This window comes from Mercenaria mercenaria, chromosome 3, assembly GCF_021730395.1.
Source record: "Mercenaria mercenaria strain notata chromosome 3, MADL_Memer_1, whole genome shotgun sequence".
In the NCBI taxonomy this organism is placed as follows: Eukaryota; Metazoa; Mollusca; class Bivalvia; order Venerida; family Veneridae; genus Mercenaria; species Mercenaria mercenaria.
The window spans coordinates 35,292,939-35,316,840 of NC_069363.1; the positions used below are offsets into that span (position 1 = coordinate 35,292,939).

Sequence of the window (23,902 nt, forward strand, 5' to 3'; positions counted from 1 at the left end):
ATTCAAGGTTCAATTTTGTATTTTACCTGTATTATCAGAGGGAATTTTACGAAGTTTATATGTGGGTAAAAGTAGGCAGGTCTTTAAATAGACAGAACAAAAGTGATCATAGATTTTGTTGTTTCATCTAAAATGAATACAATTTCTTTCTCATCATTGATTTCTGATCAAGGCCCACAATCAGGAGTGTCCCTCTGTACTAAAACGTTTGCTGCGTGTACATAGTATTCACTGTTCGACCGTTTGATGGAACAGTATTACAGTTCAAATTAAACTGTATGCAATGTATGTGCTGTGGCAGAAGGGGGCACGATAAAAAATGTAAGGTCGTAAAATTGGAAAGAAATCTAAAACGACTTCTTCAAGCCTTTGATATTGTACAAAAGCCAGTAAAACACGAAGTGGCCCTAAGCTGTAAGCATCGCTCTAAAATTGACGATATCCGGTAATTAAAAATGTGAGGGTCTTTCAATAAAGAATGCAAATGTCTAAAAATCTTTGAAACTAAATATAGTGCTTCATCCAAAAAACATGGAACAAGTATAGATAAGTATTTCACACGGACTTTCTTTCAGTAGTCACACATCCTCGATTATCTCACATCTAAACATCTAAAGAGAAATTAAGGATAACCATATTTCCATATTTTGAAAACTATCTGCAAGTGACATGCTAATTTCTGTATTTGTTTGATAACATTGTGACTGTCTACGCCTGCAATATATAGTCCAAAAGCTGCTTGTTGATATATACCCTACATGTATATCTTTTTGTAGTCAAAAGTTGCATGAACAGTTTTATATTATCTTTTTTCGCGAAAGTTTGATAAAAGACATTGTGTCTGAAATCATTCGCACTCCACCTCTGATTCATGTGAGAATGTTCGCAGTTACTTGCAGAGAACAGTTTACTTTATAAATAAGATACAAACTTTTAAAAGATTTAAGCGAAAAAAATATAATGTGTTTTATACCGTCTTAAATTTAAGTGAATAATTCTTTGTTTTCACAAGTTATTGCCCTAAAAATTGAATATTCATCTTTTTGTTTAAAAAAAACTAAGCCATGTCTGAAACCAATAGTGAAATTGTTTCAGATATATATTTTCGTGAGTATTTTCTTTTATTCTTTAGTTGCATAACTTGTCTTCTTTTCCTTGAGCCTCTGTGATTTTGTTTGGGATGGCACTGATCAACAATTCAATTCTGGAATGAAAACTTCCCTTTGTATTATATTTTGATAGCGAAGTTATGTCGTATAAAATTAACAATCATAATTCAATTCACTTTATTTCATAACACTGCCTTCATTTAATATTTATGACCATTGTCTAGACTGTATAAATACCTAGAGAATAACGAATATATTGGCAGAAAACTAACGGGAGCAGATTTAGCCACGGGTTTCGGAAAGTGAATGAACATGAAAAGTATTTTGCTGGAATCGGTGGCAAAATGTGTGTTTTTAGATGTATTTTGATTTTCATGTTCCTAATTTGGAACGGGTGTTTGGCGGATAAGACGCATTTCTCAAAATGGATAAAAACTGACTCTGATTATTCTGCGAAAACATTCATTTTTGAAACAATTCTAAGCCAGGGGATTGGTCACTGTGTAGAAAGTTGCAAGGCAAAGAAAATGTGTGAATACATCAACTTTAATGTTGATGCTGATGCATGCTTTCTTATTGGTGTAAGGAATAGTCAAGAATCTTCCGAGTCGAGTCCTGATGACAGAATAGAGAAGAAAAAAGGTTACATACTTGGAAAGAAGAAGGACTGGAATTTGGTATGAATTAATAGTTACGAATTTTGTTTTTACTCCTGCAGACAAGGCTTCAATTAAGAAATAATAAATCTGTTCCTTTATTTTATCAGTTAATAAAATATGGTCAGGAGTTAGGATGCGTAATAATTAGGCTAAATCACGAGTGCGCAGCACGAGTGATTTAATTATTCGCATCCGAACGACTGCCCATATCTTATTTAAAAAATAATATATCTCATCCAGTGATTTGTCGTTCAGATGCTAAGGAATTATATCATGAGGGCGCAGTACTACATTTTCAGCGTAATACGTCATTCGGGTCATATGCTGTTACAATTTACCCCCAAGGTTAGGAAGTGTTGCATAGCCAATGGAACGTATAGATATATGTTTCTTTTTTATCAGAATTTTGAGAAGTATTTATAAATTAGTAATTCAACAGCTCGCAGACTATTTATGAACAGAATCATCAAATTATGTTAGTTGACCCTGAGATACGAGTTACGAGCTTAACTTTTTATGACGTCACATCATTATGACGTCAAAGTTTATGTCATACATTTTTGACGTCACCGCCGAATTATAATTGAGCTAATTGAATTCGCTCGTAGAGATCAAAACGCGTTATAAGTCAGTATGACTTTTATTCAGAATTATATTTTTGAAATGTTGTTTTCAACCGTTTGGCCCTAAAATAATTTGTATGTAATAGAACAGAAGTAGAATATCTTATGTCACAATCGTAAGGGAGTGAAATGTACCAGCCAACCATATTTTATCGTAGATTCATGTATAGGCGATTTCGCTATATGTTTATATAGCAGTTGCTGCGGGTCGTGTTAGAATGATTATTATACGACGCATTTACTTCTCAAAAATATTACAAAATGAACTGAAACATTCGAGAAGTTATTATCAGTTTTAGCTATAAGATGAGAACAATATTGTACAATGTCATGTAGATCAATGTATAAATTGAACAGATGAAGCTCCCTACTCTTTATTGGATCCCTAAACTACACAAAACTCCATATAAAGTTCAATTCGTTGCAAATTCAACCTTCTGCACTAAAAAAATATTTCTCTACTTTTAACTTCTTGTCTGACTGCAATACAAGACCACATGCAGACGTATTGCTCCAAGGTATATGAGAACTCGAGGGTTAATCTCGTTTGGTCCATCAAGAAAGAGATGTTATCAAAAAGTTGATAAACAAACACTTCAAATATTCGAATATAAGTACGTTCGACTTTTCTTCTCTTCTCTTATTTATCGCATAATCTTATTTAAAACAAACTGGTAGCTTTAATTGAGAAAACATTTGCAAGAGAAAACTCAGATCTCAATCAAACCGAGTCTGGAATTTTCACTGTTTGCTTTGTTCTCTATGCTTCCGAGGGATCTACTTTTATTTGTTATATTTTTTATCCTTTGATTATCAAGGAGTTCTTTAACGGTATCAATTTTTAAGAATTCCGCTTGGACCGGGTCCTTTGGCATGTGTTGTGTTATACATTTGATTTTATCTCATAAAAGGAATTAATTTTGCTTTGTAGCGTTTGCAATGTTTCAAAATAAGATTCTTTTAGATTTTATTTGAAATTTCTTTTTTAGAGATGCATGCTGCTGATTGATCTCTCGAAAAAATATCTTTTGTATTCATTCGCTTAATATCAGTGAAAACAAGAAAATAGTTCGAGCAGTAAAAGAAACATCAAGAACAGAGTCTTTAGAAATAATTGCAATCTAAAAAAGCACGCAAAATATTTGAAGAAAGTAAAATATATAAAAAACGCAAATAAAACACAACACGCATTTTGGGAAAAACAAGCCTTTAAACAGCCAGTGGCCAAAGCATCACTTGGGAGTTTGAACCGGTTATCGGCGCAAATACCCAATCCATTCATCAAAATGTATGAAATAACTGTTTCACCAGCTTTCAAGTTACGATTTTCAAACTACAAGTTTAAAAATGAATTCAGTAGGTAAACACGTGGTTTGCTTTCTAGTTTAAAATTTAATCTCAACTTGGACAAATAATTTTCAGAAGGTGACTATTCTAATATATTCCATGATAATTTGAAGTTCTCAGTTTTACCGCGAAATAATTTTATACATATTTTCATACCAATGTCGTACACAATGCTGTTTCCCATAGGCAATAACATTTGACCAGGATTTTTCTGAATCCCGTAAGACAATGTCTGTCATTAACAATATTTATTCGTCTTAGTAGAGTGTGAAATTGTTACATATCACTGAAAGTATATTTGCGAAACAATTTTATTTTATTACTCAAAATAAAAACCAATTATCTCATACAACACTCTTTATTCATCAAGAATATGCATTGATACTTACAACGATAGTTAAACATAGGCATAATACATTTTGTAATAATTTAATTAAATTCAGTAAAAGTATATTGACAATATTGGGAGTTGATCGGCCGCTCATGACTCAACAAGGGTCTCACCGTGTAGAGTCGTTAAAAGCACAGCAAAATCCGTCGACCGAGAGGAGAACAGACGCACCAACCCAAGGCTTGCAAAAACAACGCAACTGCGCAATCCATCGAACTTCGAATTGTGAATCCAACCCAGCCCGGGTGTCACCGGATGCGGTCAAATGCACAACCCTAGCCAATGTAAAGCGAGGCAATATAACACAACGGACCACAAGCAAAGCAATGCAAGACACTTTGTACTTTGTAACGGGTATCACTCAAACAACGCAAATTAACGCAAGACACTTGTACTTTGTAACTAGGTGTCACTCAAAGGAAAAGCAACCAAGACACTTTGCACTTTATAACAGGTATCACTCAAATGCAAACACACAACAATTTCAATTGAACGTCGAGCTACCATTCCACCCATTTCGGGTTTCACCGAGAATGAGCGAAACCGCAACACGAGTCAATGAAAGGCAAGGCAAGGCAAGGCAAAGTGACACCACTGAGAGCAACGCAACATACGCAACATACGCAACACACACAACACTAGGAATTGCCAAGTACTAGGGCAAACCCTTTTACTATCCAGTTAACACAAACTGGTAAACATATGATACCTCAAAGTACGCAACTTGAATACAAACATACAGACACCGTATCCGCTCACCACACGGCCGACAGAACTTTACCGCCAACATATTATGAGCGACAATATCCATCAAGCCAGTATTATAAATAAACACCTTTTACATATAGTATTATGACAAGATGAAGAAAAACTAATATTAAGGTCTATCAAATGTCACAGTTAAAAAGCCAGTGTCCTACATAATAATTGTTACCACAAATAATAGCAGAATTTTCTTAGTGATATCCATCTGTGATCACAAAGTTTTTAAGTTCACATGAAATAATATTTACGACAGTCAATACTTCCTATAATTATTTTCCTGTCCTTGAATTTCATGTCAATACGACACATTTAACTTAAAAAGTGACACTTATTCTAATAATTTTATTACTTCACTATTGTCTTCTTGTACATTTAGTTTATATATTTTAATACTAGAAATACGTATATTAATATCAATCAACTATCCCGTGCCTTTTTAAAGAAGTATAAAATCTTTCAAATTATACTGGAGAGTCTTATACAAATATAGTCACGCCCATGCTGAACCGTTTTCTTAAATAACAAAATTTATATACACTGCATCAAAATGTCTCAGTTTTTTCTTCATAACACGGTATGAACATCTCACATTTGGAAGTCCTTGGTCACGTCACAAGATGACATCTAGCCCCGTCATACATTTTGATGGCTGGATGTGTTATCTCCTGCAGTGTTATTGCTCTCCGGTATATCACCCTCATCAATTTACTTTGGCACGGTTTAACCCTGCAATTGTAAGTAAAAAGACGGCAGTACCTAACAACTCAGTCGTCAAGACCGGTGGACAATAACAATTAACTGGAACAAGAACATCAACGTTAGCTATTGTTAAATAGATGGACTTTATGCAAATTTCCTTTACAACTTTGAACCAATTTCATAAAACATTCCACAGATGATGTAAGATCAACATAAATAGATCAGTAAAGTGTATATAAAATACTGACAAAGTATTCTAGCAAGTTGTTAAAACTACAATACTAGCCCGAAATTAAGATGCAAAACTCTATGTTTCGAAAGTTTCCTATAAATACAGGGTGTGCGGGCGGGTAGTTTTGACGTTACCGACGGTGTAGCTAGCAAATGTGAGGGAACTGCACGAGATATTGGTATTTATATTATATCGACTGGGTACCAGTATCAATGGGAACCAGTTCAGATCAGCCAAGTGTAACAATATCGATGACACGTTTATCTACGAAACAGACGACCATTTAATAAACTAGCAGACGGTAATTAACGAGCAACAATTGAGAAAAAATAAATTAAATTATTTTAATTCTAAAATAATTTCCATTATTTTATTACTCAAAATAAAAACCAATTATCTCATACAACACTCTTTATTCATCAAGAATATGCATTGATACTTACAACGATAGTTAAACATACGCATAATACATTTTGTAATAATTAATTAAATTCAGTAAAAGTATATTGACAATATTGGGAGTTGATCGGCCGCTCATGACTCAACAAGGGTCTCACCGTGTAGAGTCGTTAAAAGCACAGCAAAATCCGTCGACCGAGAGGAGAACAGACGCACCAACCCAAGGCTTGCAAAAACAACGCAACTGCGCAATCCATCGACTTCGAATTGTGAATCCAACCCAGCCCGGGTGTCACCGGGATGCGGTCAAATGCACAACCCTAGCCAATGTAAAGCGAGCAATATAACACAACGGACCACAAGGCAAAGCAATGCAAGACACTTTGTACTTTGTAACAGGTATCACTCAAACAACGCAAAGTAACGCAAGACACTTTGTACTTTGTAACAGGTGTCACTCAAAGGCAAAGCAACACAAGACACTTTGCACTTTATAACAGGTATCACTCAAATGCAAACACACAACAATTTCAATTGAACGTCGAGCTACCATTCCACCCATTTCGGGTTTCACCGAGAATGAGCGAAACCGCAACACGAGTCAATGAAAGGCAAGGCAAGGCAAGGTAAAGTGACACCACTGAGAGCGACGCAACATACGCAACATACGCAACACACACGCAACACTAGGAATTGCCAAGTACTAGGGCAAAACCTTTTACTATCCAGTTAACACAAACTGGTAAACATATGATTCCCCAAAGTACGCAACTTGAATGCAAACATACAGACACCGTATCCGCTCACCTCACGGCCGACAGAATTTTACCGCCACAATAAATTTATAATTTATCCGCCAAAATTCTACGGCCTTTCAAACTCTTCTTTAAAAAATCGCATCTTTTAAGTAATCACCAAAAACTGTAGTCCTACTTTTTTATACTGTATTCCATCTGACCGAAACAAAATGTGGCATAGCATCAATATCGAGCCTAATTATAATGAATTTGCCACCTGAATAAACTAACTTGCGGTAGGCCATATATTACTAAATCTAATCTTACAACTTCCAAAGCTATGACTTTGATATAACTTGCATCAACAATTAGACAGTACAAGCTCCCCTTTTAAAGATTTGGCTGAAACGGCAGAAAAAAGAAAAAACTGACATTTTACTCCAGATTAACGAGTAGAAGTCCTGAATTTACGATCATTTCTCTATTAATTGAGATAATTAATGCACATACAGAAGACATTTTGTCTGCGCCCATAGAAAAATTTTTGTGACCCGATTTCTACTCCTTAATTCTGAAATAACGGGTTTTGATAAATACATATTCATTGTTTTGAAATTTTATATACGCTATTTGTTCTCAACTACGGACAAGTCTGAAACTTGAACAATTTGATGTTAATCGTTTGCTCACGTAAACAAACCAAAGTATGATACAATAAACAAAGTCTAACATATTTTCAACTCGTATTCCTCGTATATCGTGCACGGGAAGCAGTCGCATTTGACCTTTATTAAAAACTTTGTCGATAGAGCCCGCTTGTCTCGGGGAGCACAATTATTTCGACAGCCGTCTAACAGTTTATTTATGACGAAACCCGTATGTAAATGAAAACCCGTGCAGTTTGTGAAATTAATTTAAAGCCCTGCTCCCGTCCTACATTTTAACCTTGAATCGTAACTGAAAAAGCAAGAAACTCCCGACTATGAACATTGACACCTGTCAAAATAGAGTCTATTTTATATATAATTCTATATGAAATACCATTAGTTTTGCGTGCAACAGTGTGGTACGTGCCTATTATAATCATAGTTGCATACACACAACAGAATTAATTGAATAGCAGCGGGGTAGGATTTTAAGCCTGTAATGTAAGTTAAATTCGTCTTTCACAAAACAACATACACTATATGAAAATAATGTGATGGGTTGATATCGGTCATTGTTAAGGTAAACGGTAAGTGATTTTTTTTTTTTTTTTTTTTTTTAATTTTTTTTTTTATATATATAATGATTTAATAGCTGTATTGTATGTAACCGAGGTATAAGTGCTACTTTTATTTAAGATTGTAACAATGTTCGAACTCTATGGATCTACATCAGGAGCTGCTTATCTGAATCTGAATAACTTAAACCAAAAATGTCATCGTGACGACCTGGTACATGTTCAGCGTATATAGGAAAGCAATAAAATCTGACAACTACAGGATAGTTTGTACAAGATACTTATAACTGCCCTATTGAGGCAAAAGAGCTTTTAGATTTATTACTTATTATTCAGCAGTTGTTTAATAAGTCTGATCCCCAAACCACAACCGCCGCTAAGATTGGAAACAATTCCGTCAATGTTATGTTTGCTGTAAATCCAAGTCTGTATCATAAATCAAGTCATCAGTGACGGTGAAAATAAATACCAAAATCGGAATATTCACCCGGGTACTATCAAAAGACAAAATTATAAATCTTAGTTTGTAACAGAAAAAACTGAAATCCAACTGATTTTTTTTTTTTTTTTTTTTTTTTTGTAAAAATCATAACATTGTTAAATATCCTAATTCTTGTATGATGATATAGTTTTGTCAGACCAAAAACGGCGAGTAAAGATTGACCGGTAAAAATTGTCATCGTGACGAACCGGTACAATCTTAGAAATGTGACAATTTATTAGTGTTCAACTTTGATTTAATAATATGCAGATTCTAAAATCTAGCAAACTATTCAAATGTTATGTACCTGGTTAAGTTACAAATGAAGGCGACTTTAATTGATATGTCAACGTCCTCGTGTATCTACAAATAAGTTTTAATTTGTGTTCGCCTGTGAATTTAATGTTTTGACATACTTCTATGCTACATAACGTAAACTATTTATAAATGGTTAAATTGAACCTGCTGCGCATGAATGACGTAAACTGAGATCCGAAGTGACCTAATTATTGAACCCATTTATATTAACCGTTAATAAGATCGTTCATTGTATGATAAATGGCGAGTTCCTGTATATTCACCTGAAATATTTTGTGAAATGAAACATTTTACTGAAATCTTGAAATTTAGCAGTGGGACCGGCTACTCGGTCAGTTTCAATATTATTTTAAATTTGCGTATTGATTATTCTGAATTCAGTGAAACGTATTTAACTATTACTCTGAAAGTGAACATAGCAATTCAATGAAATTAGAAGACAGTTTGTGTAAGAGATAAGATGTTCCAACTGTTATGTTTCCTAAACTGACAGAATCTGAGAAGTGATCCTTTATGAAAGGAAGCTCGAACAAAAAGACGAAGACTTTAGATTACTTGAAGACTTTATATGCGCGTTGAAATTTGTACACTTTACATCGTAAGCAAATTTGCGAATAAACCACGTACGATTACAGAAATTACAGTCATAATACATATACATAAAAACTGATGTTAACTAGTTTAACCAGCATGTAATGGCCCATAAATTATTGTTTGACTTAGGCCATGGAGCTGAAGTGCTTTGACGTAAAAGAAATTGATCGTCATAACTCGTGAATGAATAAGTTCTTCTAACGCAATGCGCGATCTCTGAAGTTATACATATAATGCAATATCTCATCAATTTTGTAAGAATACCTGGTATACTGAAATGTAAGTGATGAATTCATTAGTAGATTTCTCAAAAAAAAAACTTAATATTTTTCTGTACATTCAATGCGCTAATAACTATTCAGATTAACTACCAAACCCTTGCAAAATACGGACTTTTGACTGTGCATTTCCGTTGTAATACCTAATTATCTACTCGCCTTAACATTTAATTAAAGCTGACCCTGAATCGCTAAGTAAACATCTGTCGAGCGTAAAGTTTGTAAAGAAATGTCAAATACAGTTCTATTACAAGGTCATTCGTACCAGAAGTTTTCAAAACAAATATTTCTCTACATGCAAAATTCTTATAAATATCAAAATATGAAAATCGTAGCTAGGATACAAAAACTACATCTAATTTTACAAACATGATGTTTACAAAAACGAACTGTTGTTAGACACCTGCTCCAGTTCTACCTTATACCTTAAATTGACACTGAAAAAGCATGGAAATCATGACTATGAACAGAGACGCCTGTCAAAATAGCGACTATTATATCAAATTAAAAAATTTGTGTATACAAAACACCTTTGATTTTGCGAGCTAAGTGTAGTACATGTTGCCTTATGTCATCAAAAGTTATATACACAGTAAAATTTGAATAACCGTGGGAAACCCAGTTTACTGATATTGTATGCCAAAATAGAGTCAAAAGGATAGCCTGTAGACGCGTGCGTAGATATATATTTGCGTCGCCACACCCCATTCGTGAATATTATGAAAAAACCTAAGGCTCTATGTTTGAACAACAAACAATCTACTAAATCTGTGATATTATTTTTCGACATACCGGCAGAAGATTGGTAACACCGTCAACAACATTCTCTTCTAAAGCATCTGCACCTAGCATCCCTCTTGCCATTGTCCTGAGGAGCATACTACAGAATATTTCTGTTGCAAGGATTCCTCCGAAATATCAGTTCCCGCCTTTGACCACGAGGCATTGCAATGATAAATCAAAACATGTAAATAGTTTTGACGTTACCGACGGTGTAGCTAGCAAAATGTGAGGGAACTACACGAGATATTGGTATTAATATTATATCGACTGGGTACCAGTATCAATAGGAACCAGTTCAGATCAGCCAAGTGTAACAATATCGATGACACGTTTATCTACGAAAACAGACGACAATTTAATAAACTAGCAAACGGTAATTAACGAGCAACAATTTGAGAAAAATAAATTAAATTATTTTAATTCTAAAATAATTTCCATTATTTTGAAAAATGCTGATAGTGATGTTATTTTTTTTGGGGGGGGGGGGGATGGGAGGGGCGGGGGGGGATGGGGTGCTTAAAAGATGATTTACCATTTCTATAAATTCATTATGAGTTTGTTGATTTTGCAGAAATATTGATCATTATGTAAAAATGCGTCTTTCATACTTTCAAATTGCAATGTCGAGACTATTATTATACATGCTAATCGCAACTCGTGCATATCTTCTATAAAGTTCTTGTGTTACTATCAATTATGAATTGCATGTTCTTCCTCACAAAAACAGTTATTCAACAATCGAATTGATTTTGTTTAGAAGTATCCGATCCGTTCATTTGAAATTCAAATGTGCATTATATATTATATTGTTTTATAACTGCTGCGAAACATGAGATGCAAGTGCAGACTGAAGTTAAAACAAATGAATAAATAAAGGATATTACACGAGTGTCTTTTCATATTGAATTTATTAAATAATAAAATGCGAGGCTCTGCCAATCATAATATCAATTTTATTCAACGTGTTTCAATGCGGAAAGACTCAAATGTGATATCCTTTTTATCACATGTACGGATTTCCTGCTTAAACAACAAAATTAAAGGCCTTTAATGAAAATATGGGAAAAGAAAAACTCACAAATAATTGAATTTTGCTGAAAGCATTATACAATTACAATTACTAAAAATACAGAAAAGTGTCATGGTGCAAAATGCATTTTTGTTTGTTTTAAAATTTAATGGAAATTGCAAATTTCTGGAATCGACCAATGATAATGTCAATGTCTTTATTAAGAAAGCGAAGTTTTGCATGACCACCCTTAAATTCTCATTATACAGGAAAACCGTTTAAGTATTTCTCTAGACGACCAGCATCATAGAAGATACACACATTTCTTTTCAAAACACACAAACTTCAGTCTTAAACAAATTCAAGATGGCTTCCTAATTCCAAAATGGCCAATTATGCATACAGACACTGAATAGGAAAATGACGCTAAAAATGGTTTGACTGAAAATATTTTTCTTGTATCAAGCATGACCCCCTACTTTTCGTCTGATTTTTATTCAGCACTGATAATAGTCTTCAAGAAAATGTAACTTACAGATATTTAAAGTAGTTCATGATGTGTGCTGCAGCCATTGTAAATATAACAGTTTTATATAGAGTAAAGAAGAACAGGTATTAAGTGTGCTGTAACCTATAAGGGAACATTGGTTGAAATCTGGCCAGATGAGGATGGGAAAGGTCTACATTGATTAGAATTTGATAGAAAATGAAAAATTCATTGTAATTTTGCATTAAGTACAGACATACCACATTTTCAATGTTTAGTGTGTACAGTATTTTTTTCTCAAAAAATTGATAGCCTAAAGATTTCTAATTTCTAGTAGTTAGGGGTACAATTGAGCATATTTAACAGTTTTAATGTATAATTTGTATGCAGATAAGAGTAAAAACGACGAAACAGGGCAAATATAGGCTACAGTTATAATAAAAATATATAGTAACAGCTATTTTTGCCGAAATTTGTCATACGTTACTGAAATTGCCATAATACCTTAGAAACTAAAAACCTTGTACTTTTTCATGCATTTAGGTTGTTTATACATTTCAAATGAAACTGGCACAGTCTTAGAGAAAAAAGTTTTTCTTATAGGCAAACAGACATTAAATAAGAAAATGGCGCGAAAAAATAAATGGTAGTCGCATCATGGCGGATTCACATAGTCCTCAGTTGTTTGCTCCGTAGAGCTATTTTCCTTATTTTCTTTTCAGTTTTTGCTGATTCTATGCTTCACATGTAGATACCACTTTAATAATAAAATGATTACACTACAAAATTTGTCATGTATACTTAGATCATACGCCACCAGTACAATTTGGGGTCACATTGTTTAGCTAATTTTGCAGTTTGTGTGTTTGACTGATTTTTTTTTCTGCATCATACCTACATGACCTCTGCTTTTCTTTGGATTTTTATCTGTGAATTTTATAAAGAATAAACAGGAACAGCTATTAAGTGTATTAAAACCTTTAATAAGAACATTAATTGAATGCATTTAACTAAAATATGATTCGCAAGTGCGTGGAAATCTATATCATAACAACAATACCACATAGCATACGTATATCAATTTTATGTATGTCAGGATACGAGTTAAATGACCTAGGAAAGTGCCTCTTACACAATGTAATGGGTCAAATCGCAGTGCGCTGGCCCTAAAGCTCGAAACCTACTTACAATATTGCAACTCTTCTTTAGTCTCAAACGTCTTCTTTTATATATATTTATCTGCCCTGACAGTGTAGCTGCAACAGTTCATTTATCACGGTACTGGGATAAATTATAAGTTGAATCCTTGATGTGTTTACTTCAGTCACTGGATACAGAATGACTCATTGTCATCCATCTATGTCCTAGCAAAGGTGTCCTTTGATTGGTGCTATTTATGGAACTTGTTTCTTATTGGTCCAAATTCGAACATTTTTTTTTTGCAACGAGTACACGAGTACTTGCTCTAATAAACAGTTGGTTCCCTTTTACTATTGTATTCAACATAATGTGTGATGCTGAGATCCAGCTATCACTGTTATTAACACAAGCCGTCCATAAAGTTACAACACACTAAATAGCTGTTTCTTTATTCTATATAAAATTGAAATATTTCCAGTGGCCGCAGCACACATCAGGACCTACATTTTCTTGAAGAATATTGTCAGTGCTGAATAAAACTCAAAAGAAAAGAGGGGGTAATGTTTGATAGAAGAAAAATATTTTCAGTCAAACACACAAACTGCAAAATCAGCTAAAAATGAGACCGCAAATTGTAGTAGTGGTGTATGAACTAAGTTTCCATGACAAATTCTGTCATGTTATATTTCATTGTGAAAACGCTGTCATGTCATTTCAGCAAAATAATTGCAAAGAAAATAAGGAAAATAACTCTACAGAGCAAAAAGAACTGAGGACTATGTGAATCCGCCGTTATGCGACTACCATTTTTACGCACCATTTTCCTATTTAAATAGTGAAAAAGAAAAAAGTTCTGAAAAAAATCTTTTTATGTAATTTTGCCTCAAAACCGTGATTATCAGATGAGAAATGATCTTACTAAGAAAAAAAGTACCCATACTCATATGTTTTTTTAATAAATAAGGGAGTTATCGCTGCTTTACGACAATTTCTACTGCTGAATGACTCAGCAATTTTGCCTGTATACTTCACTATTGCCCTATTGACATTCTTGTCTGACAAACTACTTGACAACAATAGCAAAGTTTTTATGTTTCGATCATCTTTTGCTACTTTCAGCTTAACTCACACCAAGGGTAACTACGTATGGGGAAAATAAGAAACATAAAACAATATTAAATAAGATATGGGCAAACTTTATTTGCCAAAATTGTAAAGGTATGCAATGTAAGAAACTTTAGATATAAGTTTTAGGGATTTTTTTAATTAACTGGGGCTTTCACTGTTACACGTTTTGAATGACCAGTTCCAGTATATGACCTTACTGTCTCAGAGTAAGTGTTTTCACTGTACAGTATAATATATATGTAAATTCAAGTGAAAACTAGTATCAACGGCCTGATATTATCGTGTAAATGTTAGTATTTAAATTTACTTCAGGAAACGTACAAGGTCTGTAGTGAGTGTGAACCTCACGGCGTGTGCAGAAAAAACGACCAGCCAGCAGATAAATACAGTATTTGCAAGAGCTCAGGTAAATAGAATTTGATGATACGTTCTAAACACACCAAAATAAACAAAGTGCAGGTAAATAAGAGACAATGGATTTTACATGTCAAAACTCGTGGAGGTAAGACGCTCTAAGATGAACTTTGATCACGTTGATTTGCTTCTTACGACAAACTTAAGAAAACTACGAACATATATTGTCCTCATTATTACAAAGGCGTCCATGCAAACAATGTTGTTAATCTGAATAATTATAATGATGTTATAACATTCATTATGCCCCCTACGAAGGAGGGGTATATTGTTTTGCAGATGTCGGCCGGTCGGTGTGTAGACCCCCCCACTTATTTTGAGATCAGTAGGTCAAAGGTGAACGTCACAGTGACCCGGAACAGTTAAACAGATAACTGGAGAACACTTAGACCTAGGATCACGAAACTTCTTAGGAAGGTTTGTCATGACAAGCAAATGATTCTATTGATTTTTGAGGTCAGTAGATCAGATTTCAAAGGTCACAGTGACCTGGAACAGTTAAACCGTTACCGGACGATAACTTGAGAACGCTTAGGCCTGAGATCAGGAAACTGAATATAGGGAGGTTGATCATGACCAGCAGATGACACCTGAGAGTTTTGAGGCTAGTAGATCAAAGGTCAAGGTCACAGTGACCCGGAAGAGTTAAACCATACCGGGACAATAACTTGAGAACGCTTGGGCCTAAGATCTCTAAACCTAATAGGGAAGTTGATCATGACCTGCAGATGACCCCTGTTGATTTTGAGGTCAGTAGGTCAAAGGTCATCAATGGGACATTTCGTGTTCTACGAGCTCTTGTTTGGTCTTAGGGTTACGGTATGTTGATGTATGGACTTTAGGCTATATGTCATGTTTGTGATGGATATGTAAGTGCTACGCCCTTCAGAATTCAATCGTTGTAGTGTCGTTAGACATATAATGCAGTACAGAAATACATTTAAGAATATTTAATGTTAAGACTTTGTAATTGATCAGTATCGATGAAAGAAATACTGCTGCTTTTCATGACATAAACAACCCGACACATGTCATAATGACGCATGCACATGCTTAATCTGTCTGTTTTAACATATTAGCAAATCAGAAAACAGCACTTTCCTTATTTTTGGCATGATATAACATTTACAAAATAAATAGTCAAAACAAATTGTACAACAAAAACCTATTGCTAATTCGAATGACTTTAAAATTTATTTACCTTAGGATGTGGTCCACCGGAAAATAAACAGTTTACATTGGTTCGTGGAAATATGTTTTCTATTGGTAACAAAATCAAGTACTATTGTCTAGACGGGTACACTGATGTGTCTGGTGGCACTGGTATAGCGGAATGCCAAGAGACTGGTGCTTGGAGTTCCACAGACATTAAATGTGTACCAGGTAATGTATATGTCCTTGTCAGCACAAAAATGTGATATATAAGAATCTTGTTATATAATGCTTTCATATTTGTACCTAATAAAGCCTGAAGAATGCGTTTTCCATACAATATATATTCAAATATTTAAAAAGATATTTTAACGTACGTCTGCCCTTACTATATATCAATAATGTTTTGTACATATTCAGACAAAATACAGTTTTAACAATTTTTCCAGCAATATTTATAAAATCAGTTTATATGATATAAACTCAGTCCGAGACAGCGCGAGGGCATAAGTTCAGTGATATAGCATTTCTTGTGTGACATTACAACCTAAAAATGAACCAACAATGTATTCAGTTAGTGAACACGTGTTTCTCAGTTTGATATAAGGCTATATTTCCTTTACCATTTTAGGGAATCGGCTTATAAAAAATTTATGCCCCACAAGCCCCTCGGAGATGCGGGGGTATAAAGCTTTGCACCTGTCGGTCACGTTGGTCGGCCGGTCCGTAGGGTGAAAGGTTTCCGTCCAATAGCTTGACAACCATTTGACCCATTACATGCATGATTAGGATTATAAAGTAAATGACCCCTATTATTGTTTTTTTTTGTCAATAAGTTAAAGGTCAAGGTCACAAGGAACCTAATACCTCGAGAACCACTTGATCCAGGACCTTCAGACTTGGTAATTTGATTACGCTTATGCAGTAGGTAGATGTATCAATCCTCTTTTAGGGTCACTAGTTCAAAGGTCAAGGTCACAGGTACCCGAACATTGAAAACGATTTCCAACTTATAACTAGAGAACCACTTGATCCTGGAACTTTAAATTCTGTTGTTTGATAGGACTTATGCAATGTATGAAGTCCATATTATTTGCAGTCAGTATGTCAAAGGTCAAAATCAACGATCTGAACCTTGAAAACGGTTTCTGCCAAATAACTTTAGAACAATTTGATCCAGAACCTACAAACTTAGTAGCATGATCGAACTTATTAATCCTATAACTGTTTTGAGTCAGTAGGTCTAAGGTCAAGGTCAAAGGGGCCTTAAACATGAAAAAGGCCTCCACCCAATAACTTGAGAACAACTTGACCAGAACTTTCAAACTTAGAAGCATGGCATGGCTGGTACTTCCGAGGGATCTACTTTTCAGATTTTGTCAAGCAGAAGATCCTTATTGTTTTCAGGGGTCAATAGGACAAGCAAAGTTCACATGGGCCTGAAACTTGAAAACGGTTTCCGCCCAATAACTTGAAAACCACTTGACTCAGAACCTTCGAACGTAGCATGATTTGGCTTATAAAGTAGATGACCTCTATTGTTTTGGGGTCAGTTAGTCAAACGTCACGGTCAGAGGGACCTGAAACTGAGAAAAACAGTTTCCGTTCAATACTTAAGAATCACTTGACCTGCATTCTTCAAACTTGGTAGCATTATTGAGCATATAAAGTAGATGACCCATATTGTGTTGGTTATTTAAGAATAATAAGTTCCCAAACGTGGTTTAACGTAGAATAATCTGAGTTTTGAGTTCTTATGCGTAAGAATATATCACGAAGGCCGTAGGCCTGAGTGATATATTGTTTTGCATAAGAACGAAAAACTTGGGTTATTCTACGATAAATCACACTTGGGAACTTATTATTTCGATTCTTACACGTCATACTAGTATCAACAGTGTTAAAAAAACTGGTAACTACTTTTTACGCACCTGGATCGGATGACGTCATTGCACGCGAGTGGTTTATTGCAGAATAACCCGAGATAGATTTTTCTCTACAAGTATGTAGGTTATTTGCTGGTCGTGTTAGAATATGGTGAATGCCACATGGACCATCTTAAACAGTTCCCCTCAATAACTTCAGAACCCCTTGACCTAGAATCTTCAAACATAATAGTATGATTTGGCTTATAGAGTAAATTATCCCGTTGTGTTTGGGTCAGTAGGTCAAAGGTCAAGGTGAAAGGGATCTGAACATTGAAAGCTATTTCAGCACGGTAACTTGAGAATCACTTCACCAAGAACCGTCAAGTTTGATAGCATAATTGGGCTTAATGATGTAAAGCGCCCTATTGTTTAGGGGTCAGTAAGCTAAAGGTCAATGTCACGGGCCTGAATTTGAAAACAGTTTCCATTCCATTACTGGAGAGCCACTTCATGCTTATAAAGTTGATAATGGGCTTGGAGGTCAAAGGTCAAGCCATCATGAGGGCGTACGTTGTTTACAAACAGCTCTTGTTTCACTGGTTGTGGGTGCAGATATAAATATCCAGCTCCAGGGTAAATGTGTAGGCGGTAATGAGTCGCGTCCAAATTACCGCCAACACATTTATCCGATAAACGGATGATCCCATCTGCACAAACGACAGTAATAGAATCTTCTGCTTGTAGCCATAAAACAAATAGCAGTAATATAGTATTTTCTTGTCTGTTTTATCATCTGCCGGGATTTTTGAATCGAAAAATATATTGCAGTTATCAAGGTATTTGATTTCTATATCCGGTTTTACATAAGAAAATATCACTGCACGAATCTGCTATGTAGATGTAATTCGTTATACGTCATTTACAGCATGAGAGTCATGTTACACTCCGACATTACCTAGCACTGGTGAAATCACTGAAAACCCCTACAATTCGATATACAGGAAGTACACTCTGGGTGTAATTTGTCTCTTTTGCTGTCAATGCCAAATAACGGATTGCATCTATGTAATAATAGATCCGTACATTTATTATTTTTACGTAAGACTGGATTAAAATCAAATACCTTGATGGTTCCTCTTTGTTCCTCATAATATATTTCTCGATTCATTTAGAGCTATCTGATGAGAAAAACATAACCTTTCACAGTAGATGATAAAACAGAATAGAAAATATTACGTTTCTTTTTTCTTTGTACTGCCTTGGGGTATTTCCTAGTTAATGGCGTGCAAGCAAACTATTCTGTCACTAGCTCCAGATGCAGATGGGAACATCCGACTCTTGGGAAACTGTTTACGCGGAGACTCGTTTCCGTCTAAACAGTTACTCTCGAGCCGGATATTCCCATCTGCACTTGCAACCAGTGAAAGAATATTATATTCATCGAATTCCAGTCGATGAAAAAATGTTAAACAAATATTTTGCAGAACAAGAGAATATATTATAATAGTATACAAGTTTCGGATAATCTAGCTCATTTTGTTTGTTTAGACGGAGCGGCTACAACATGCAATGGAAATTCATGCTATTTACAGGACGAAACTCTACGAAAATGGCAAGATGGGAAGGTAATAAATTAATCAATTATTTTAATGTAATGATTCTGATGTGTATATATGTATGAAAAGGTCAGATTTGAGAATATTAAAAATATCCCGGCCTTAAATATGGTGGCATATTTCTGCCACGAGATAGCTAGAAAGCTATCGCGATACTTCAAAAAATTATCTTGATAAAGCGAAGTTTTCTGAAAAGATTATCTCAGTAGCGGAAGGTTTCCTGGAAATATTATTGCGATAATTTACATTATTTTGTGTAAGTGCCCACAACTGCCATTTATTAGCTAGATTAGCTGTCTCGATACTTTCAGAAATTATCGTGATATTTTGAACATTTTTTACAATATTTTTTGCAGTAGCCTTAAGTTTCCTGCAAATAAAAAGCAGTTCGAGAAAAAATAATTTATTGCGATAATGTTTTCAGTAAAATGCACAACTTTGCTTGAAATTTTTAAATATTATCGTGACAGTTACCGAGCATCTCGTGGCTACGTGGCAGTTCCAAGCATTAACGCGAAATTTTGCCCTAAAACGTTTTCAGGAAATAAATAAAAATATCTATGAAATATTATTTATTGCTGAAATGTTTTCAGACACATGCACACATTTCCTGGAAAGTTTACAAATTATCGAGATATCTCGTGGCAGAAATAAGCTACCATACTTAAATCATTCACTCCTTCTCGAAGATAAAGAGATTGAAAATTAAATTCTGTGCTATAGCAAATCAGGCAAAGTGTGCTCGGATGTTTACTGCACTTGCGAGGAATTCGAAAGTGGACGGTTTTCGACGTGATGCAAGATAATAAGAACAAACTTATGTCACTGTTTATTTTCTAACATATTTTCTACAGATTATTATAAAAACTGCCAATAAGGCGGTTATTTTACCATTCGTAATTGCTGAACAATATTCAGTATTAAATTCTAAGTTTTTAAAAATTATATAAACGAAATAGAAGGAAGCGAATAGCGACCAACAGTAGCTTTTTAATTATTTAATTTCGGTTTCAAACGCACGAACTGACATAAAATCGAAAGTCACGAGCAGTATCAGTATGATAATGGGCGTAAATAATAAATATGATTTTTGAATTCCCATTTTAAAAATACAGTTGTATCCAGGCATCGACCTGAAATTGAAAACAGATCTCAAAATTCAAATTTCACTGGGCTAACGATTGATTAGCAATTGTTTGAAACAGCTACGTCTACCAGCGCAATCAAATGAAAACTGACAAAACAAAACAAACTAACTAACCGACATAATGTGTAACCCCAGATGACCTAACGGGATGTCTTAAGCAAGACGTGGGATGAAGCTATTTGCACTATGACATAGTGCCAGTGTGTAACAAGGCGCACTTCTATGTTGAAGTTGGCAGCTTAGGGGCTACCAAATGTTCGATTCACCTGTCATTAATCCCTTTGGATCTTCAACTGTTGGCATCTAACAACACTAAAAGACAGACGAACTCCTCTAAATTCAACATATCTTTGTAAAGTTATAAATCCACGTTCACGTTTTTTTTACTTTGGGAACATCCATCATCGTTAAAACAGACCGTAAATATTTTGTCATAGACGCTTTTATCTATTTATTGTAATAGCGGGGAAAATACTCCAGATTATGTAACTTTATATCACTATCATTGCGGTTCCTCAATAGCTCTGTGCTCTATACTATTTTCACTCTGTCCGTTTTTATTGTATTCCAAACAAAACGTTTTCGTTTGACCCTTTTTTATATTTTGATAAGATATCACTCTTAGTAATCTCGATCTAATTTTAACAAATCACTGAATGGTATGTCTTTACTGTTTCAATTTATGGCAACATGTATACTCGGTACAATCGGTTCATATTGGAATCACTGTTTCTGCTGTTCATGCACGTGCAAACCCTGTCAAATAACGCACACAATAGGGTCTTTTTAAGCTTAATGTGTGTGCTGTTAGGCAGGGTTTATTAATGAAGGAACCTTATAATTCCTAATAAACCTTTTCGTCGAAACCATGACCATTGGATATGAAATGATCTAACTAAAAAAATAAGTGCTCAGACATATGCTTCGTTCAGAACTAGGACAGATATTGCCGTTTTACGAATTGTACTGTCTATCAAGTCATATAATGCAAACTTGAAATACTGTACAAAATGACAAACCAGGGCGTTACCAAATTTGAACGTCCAGATTATTTATATAAATAAGTATAAAAGTCAATAATTGGTTGGAAACGGTATTAAATTGATTATTTGGGGAAACGAAGAAAGCCTCTGCAAGAAAGTTCAAGAGCGTCACCTTTCGTTGTCTGTTTTTTCTTGCTGTTTTCCGAGCAAAATTATAAATACGAGAAAATTAAAAATATCATACATTTTTTTACAGTGTCAATTTCGCTGTGTCTGGGCAACACAAATAAAAAAACGTGGAAACCAAATAAAAATTCTTCGGTTCATTAACGTTATAACTTGCTTATCAATTTATATATATAGATTTACTGTGAAAATCTTGGAGGACATCTGGCTTACATAAAAACAGAACCTGAACATGATTTCGTCAAAAAAAATATGTCTTCTACAGACAGTAAGTATAACTGAGGTTGGTATAACGGGCCAGTCAATATTCTCGGCAATACTCTGCAATTCTGTAATTATTCATAATATCATAGGTGTAAATATAGCACAGACCTCTAGAGTTATGCAAGAAAAGATGTTAAGGTGCATATCCGGAACGCAATTATGAAATGATGTTTTTGATGAATCGTTTATTGAACGATTTCATTGGCTGAAATTTCATATTTGCACGTAGTAAAACCTTTTTCATTTAATAAGATTCCGACAGTGGACATCTGACAAACAACGGGGTCCTTCTCGGAATAATATGTTTCTTAAAGCACTTAAACTTTACTCTTTCTGCGGAAGATCCGAGAAATGTCGATAGTCTTTAAGTGAAGTGCATATTAAGTATATCTATATATTTTTTATGATATTACTATTCATTATACAGTAACTGTTTTATTACATATGTTCCTACATTTATATGCAGGTAGCAAAGAATGCATGCATTTGTAATAACTAGGATCTTAACTATACTTAATAAACATGTAATACATCTATTTATAGCAGTCAGCACGTGGCTTGGAGCAAATGATGGAGACAAAGACGGAACTTACATCTGGACAGATGGGACACCTGTTGATAAGCCCTCTTTTTGGGGAAATGGAGAGCCAAATTTTATTAAAAATGAAAACTGCTTGGTATACCACAACCTTGAGTTGCACAATGCGCAGTGCTCTAAGAAGTTTACTATCCTCTGTGAATTTAAAATTCACAGAGGATAGTATAGTTCTTAGAGCACTGATATATATACTGATACGAATTCCTACTGTTACAAAATTTAGGAAACACTCTGATAATTATACTTGTCCTGAAGTTTAAACATGAGTGTGTCTTAAAGCCAGTATTATACTTCTTTGTTCTGCTTCCGTTATACTATATATATAAATGTTTGCTGTGAATATTTGACAGAAGACTTAATGAAGTTTAACATTTTAACATATTCTGAAAAAGCGCCGAGTATATCAAAGTTTCTTACCGACTTAGTACATAAACATTTACAACACCTCTCGTCAAATCCTATTTTTCGGTTCTTACAATCTGCCAGACATTCACAACATACTCCTATTGTTTATCTGCACATATGTACGTGCACGCGTTAAGACGTTCAGGTGATGACCTACAGAAAGAATGAGCTTCAACCAAATTATTCCACCTATGAGTCATTTCTCATGAAATAGTTATAAAAGCAACTCGTTCAGCTTGAAAATACTGTGTAAATACTGAAATTATTTTTTCATTCATTTAGAAAATAAATCTGAATATCGGCTGACGTAAAAGGTATTGTTGTTGTTGTCGCTACTTCTAAATATAAGCAAATGTCGTTTTGCAGCAAATTCAGTATATAATGATGACTTTAGACACACGTTTAAATTTTGGCTCACCAAGTGTCTGGCATTATGGTGTCCGGAGGCATTAAAATAAAGTGCAGATCTGTTACTATACGAGTAGCATGTAACTTTTATAATAAACACACATTATTGAATTTCAAAATATGAAGTTTAACGCTTTAATTTATATGTTAACACTTTTATGTCATTGCATTGTTGCTGCAATAAATTTTCTTAGATCTTAACTTTTTTTCACATCATTATCCTTGTTTTAACAAATAAAAAATTTCATGATTATTCCAGTACGTGTGTTTCCAATAGCCCTACCACAGTTCTTACCCGTACTTTCTATCTACGTTATGCCGTAGCCGAAATAAAGTACATTATTCAAACTTGTATTTTTAAAAACTACAACGGATTCTGGTAATAATACAAGATTTTAGAGTTTTCACCCAGACGACTTAAGACTCGTGCGGTAATGTGAATATTCAGACAAATAAAACA

At 34.4% G+C, this 23,902-nt stretch overlaps 1 protein-coding gene across 1 annotated transcript; it reads left to right on the forward strand.

The window, feature by feature from the left end:
* The first annotated feature begins 1,392 nt into the window (after positions 1 to 1,392).
* On the forward strand, positions 1,393 to 23,601 carry LOC123525093 (versican core protein-like). Its single transcript, XM_045303835.2, has 6 exons — positions 1,393 to 1,786; positions 14,714 to 14,807; positions 16,022 to 16,198; positions 19,384 to 19,460; positions 21,945 to 22,035; positions 22,575 to 23,601. The coding sequence occupies exons 1-6, from the start codon at positions 1,454 to 1,456 to the stop codon at positions 22,790 to 22,792; spliced, it is 990 nt and encodes a 329-aa protein (XP_045159770.2). The 5' UTR covers positions 1,393 to 1,453; the 3' UTR covers positions 22,793 to 23,601.
* The last annotated feature ends 301 nt before the right edge of the window (positions 23,602 to 23,902 follow it).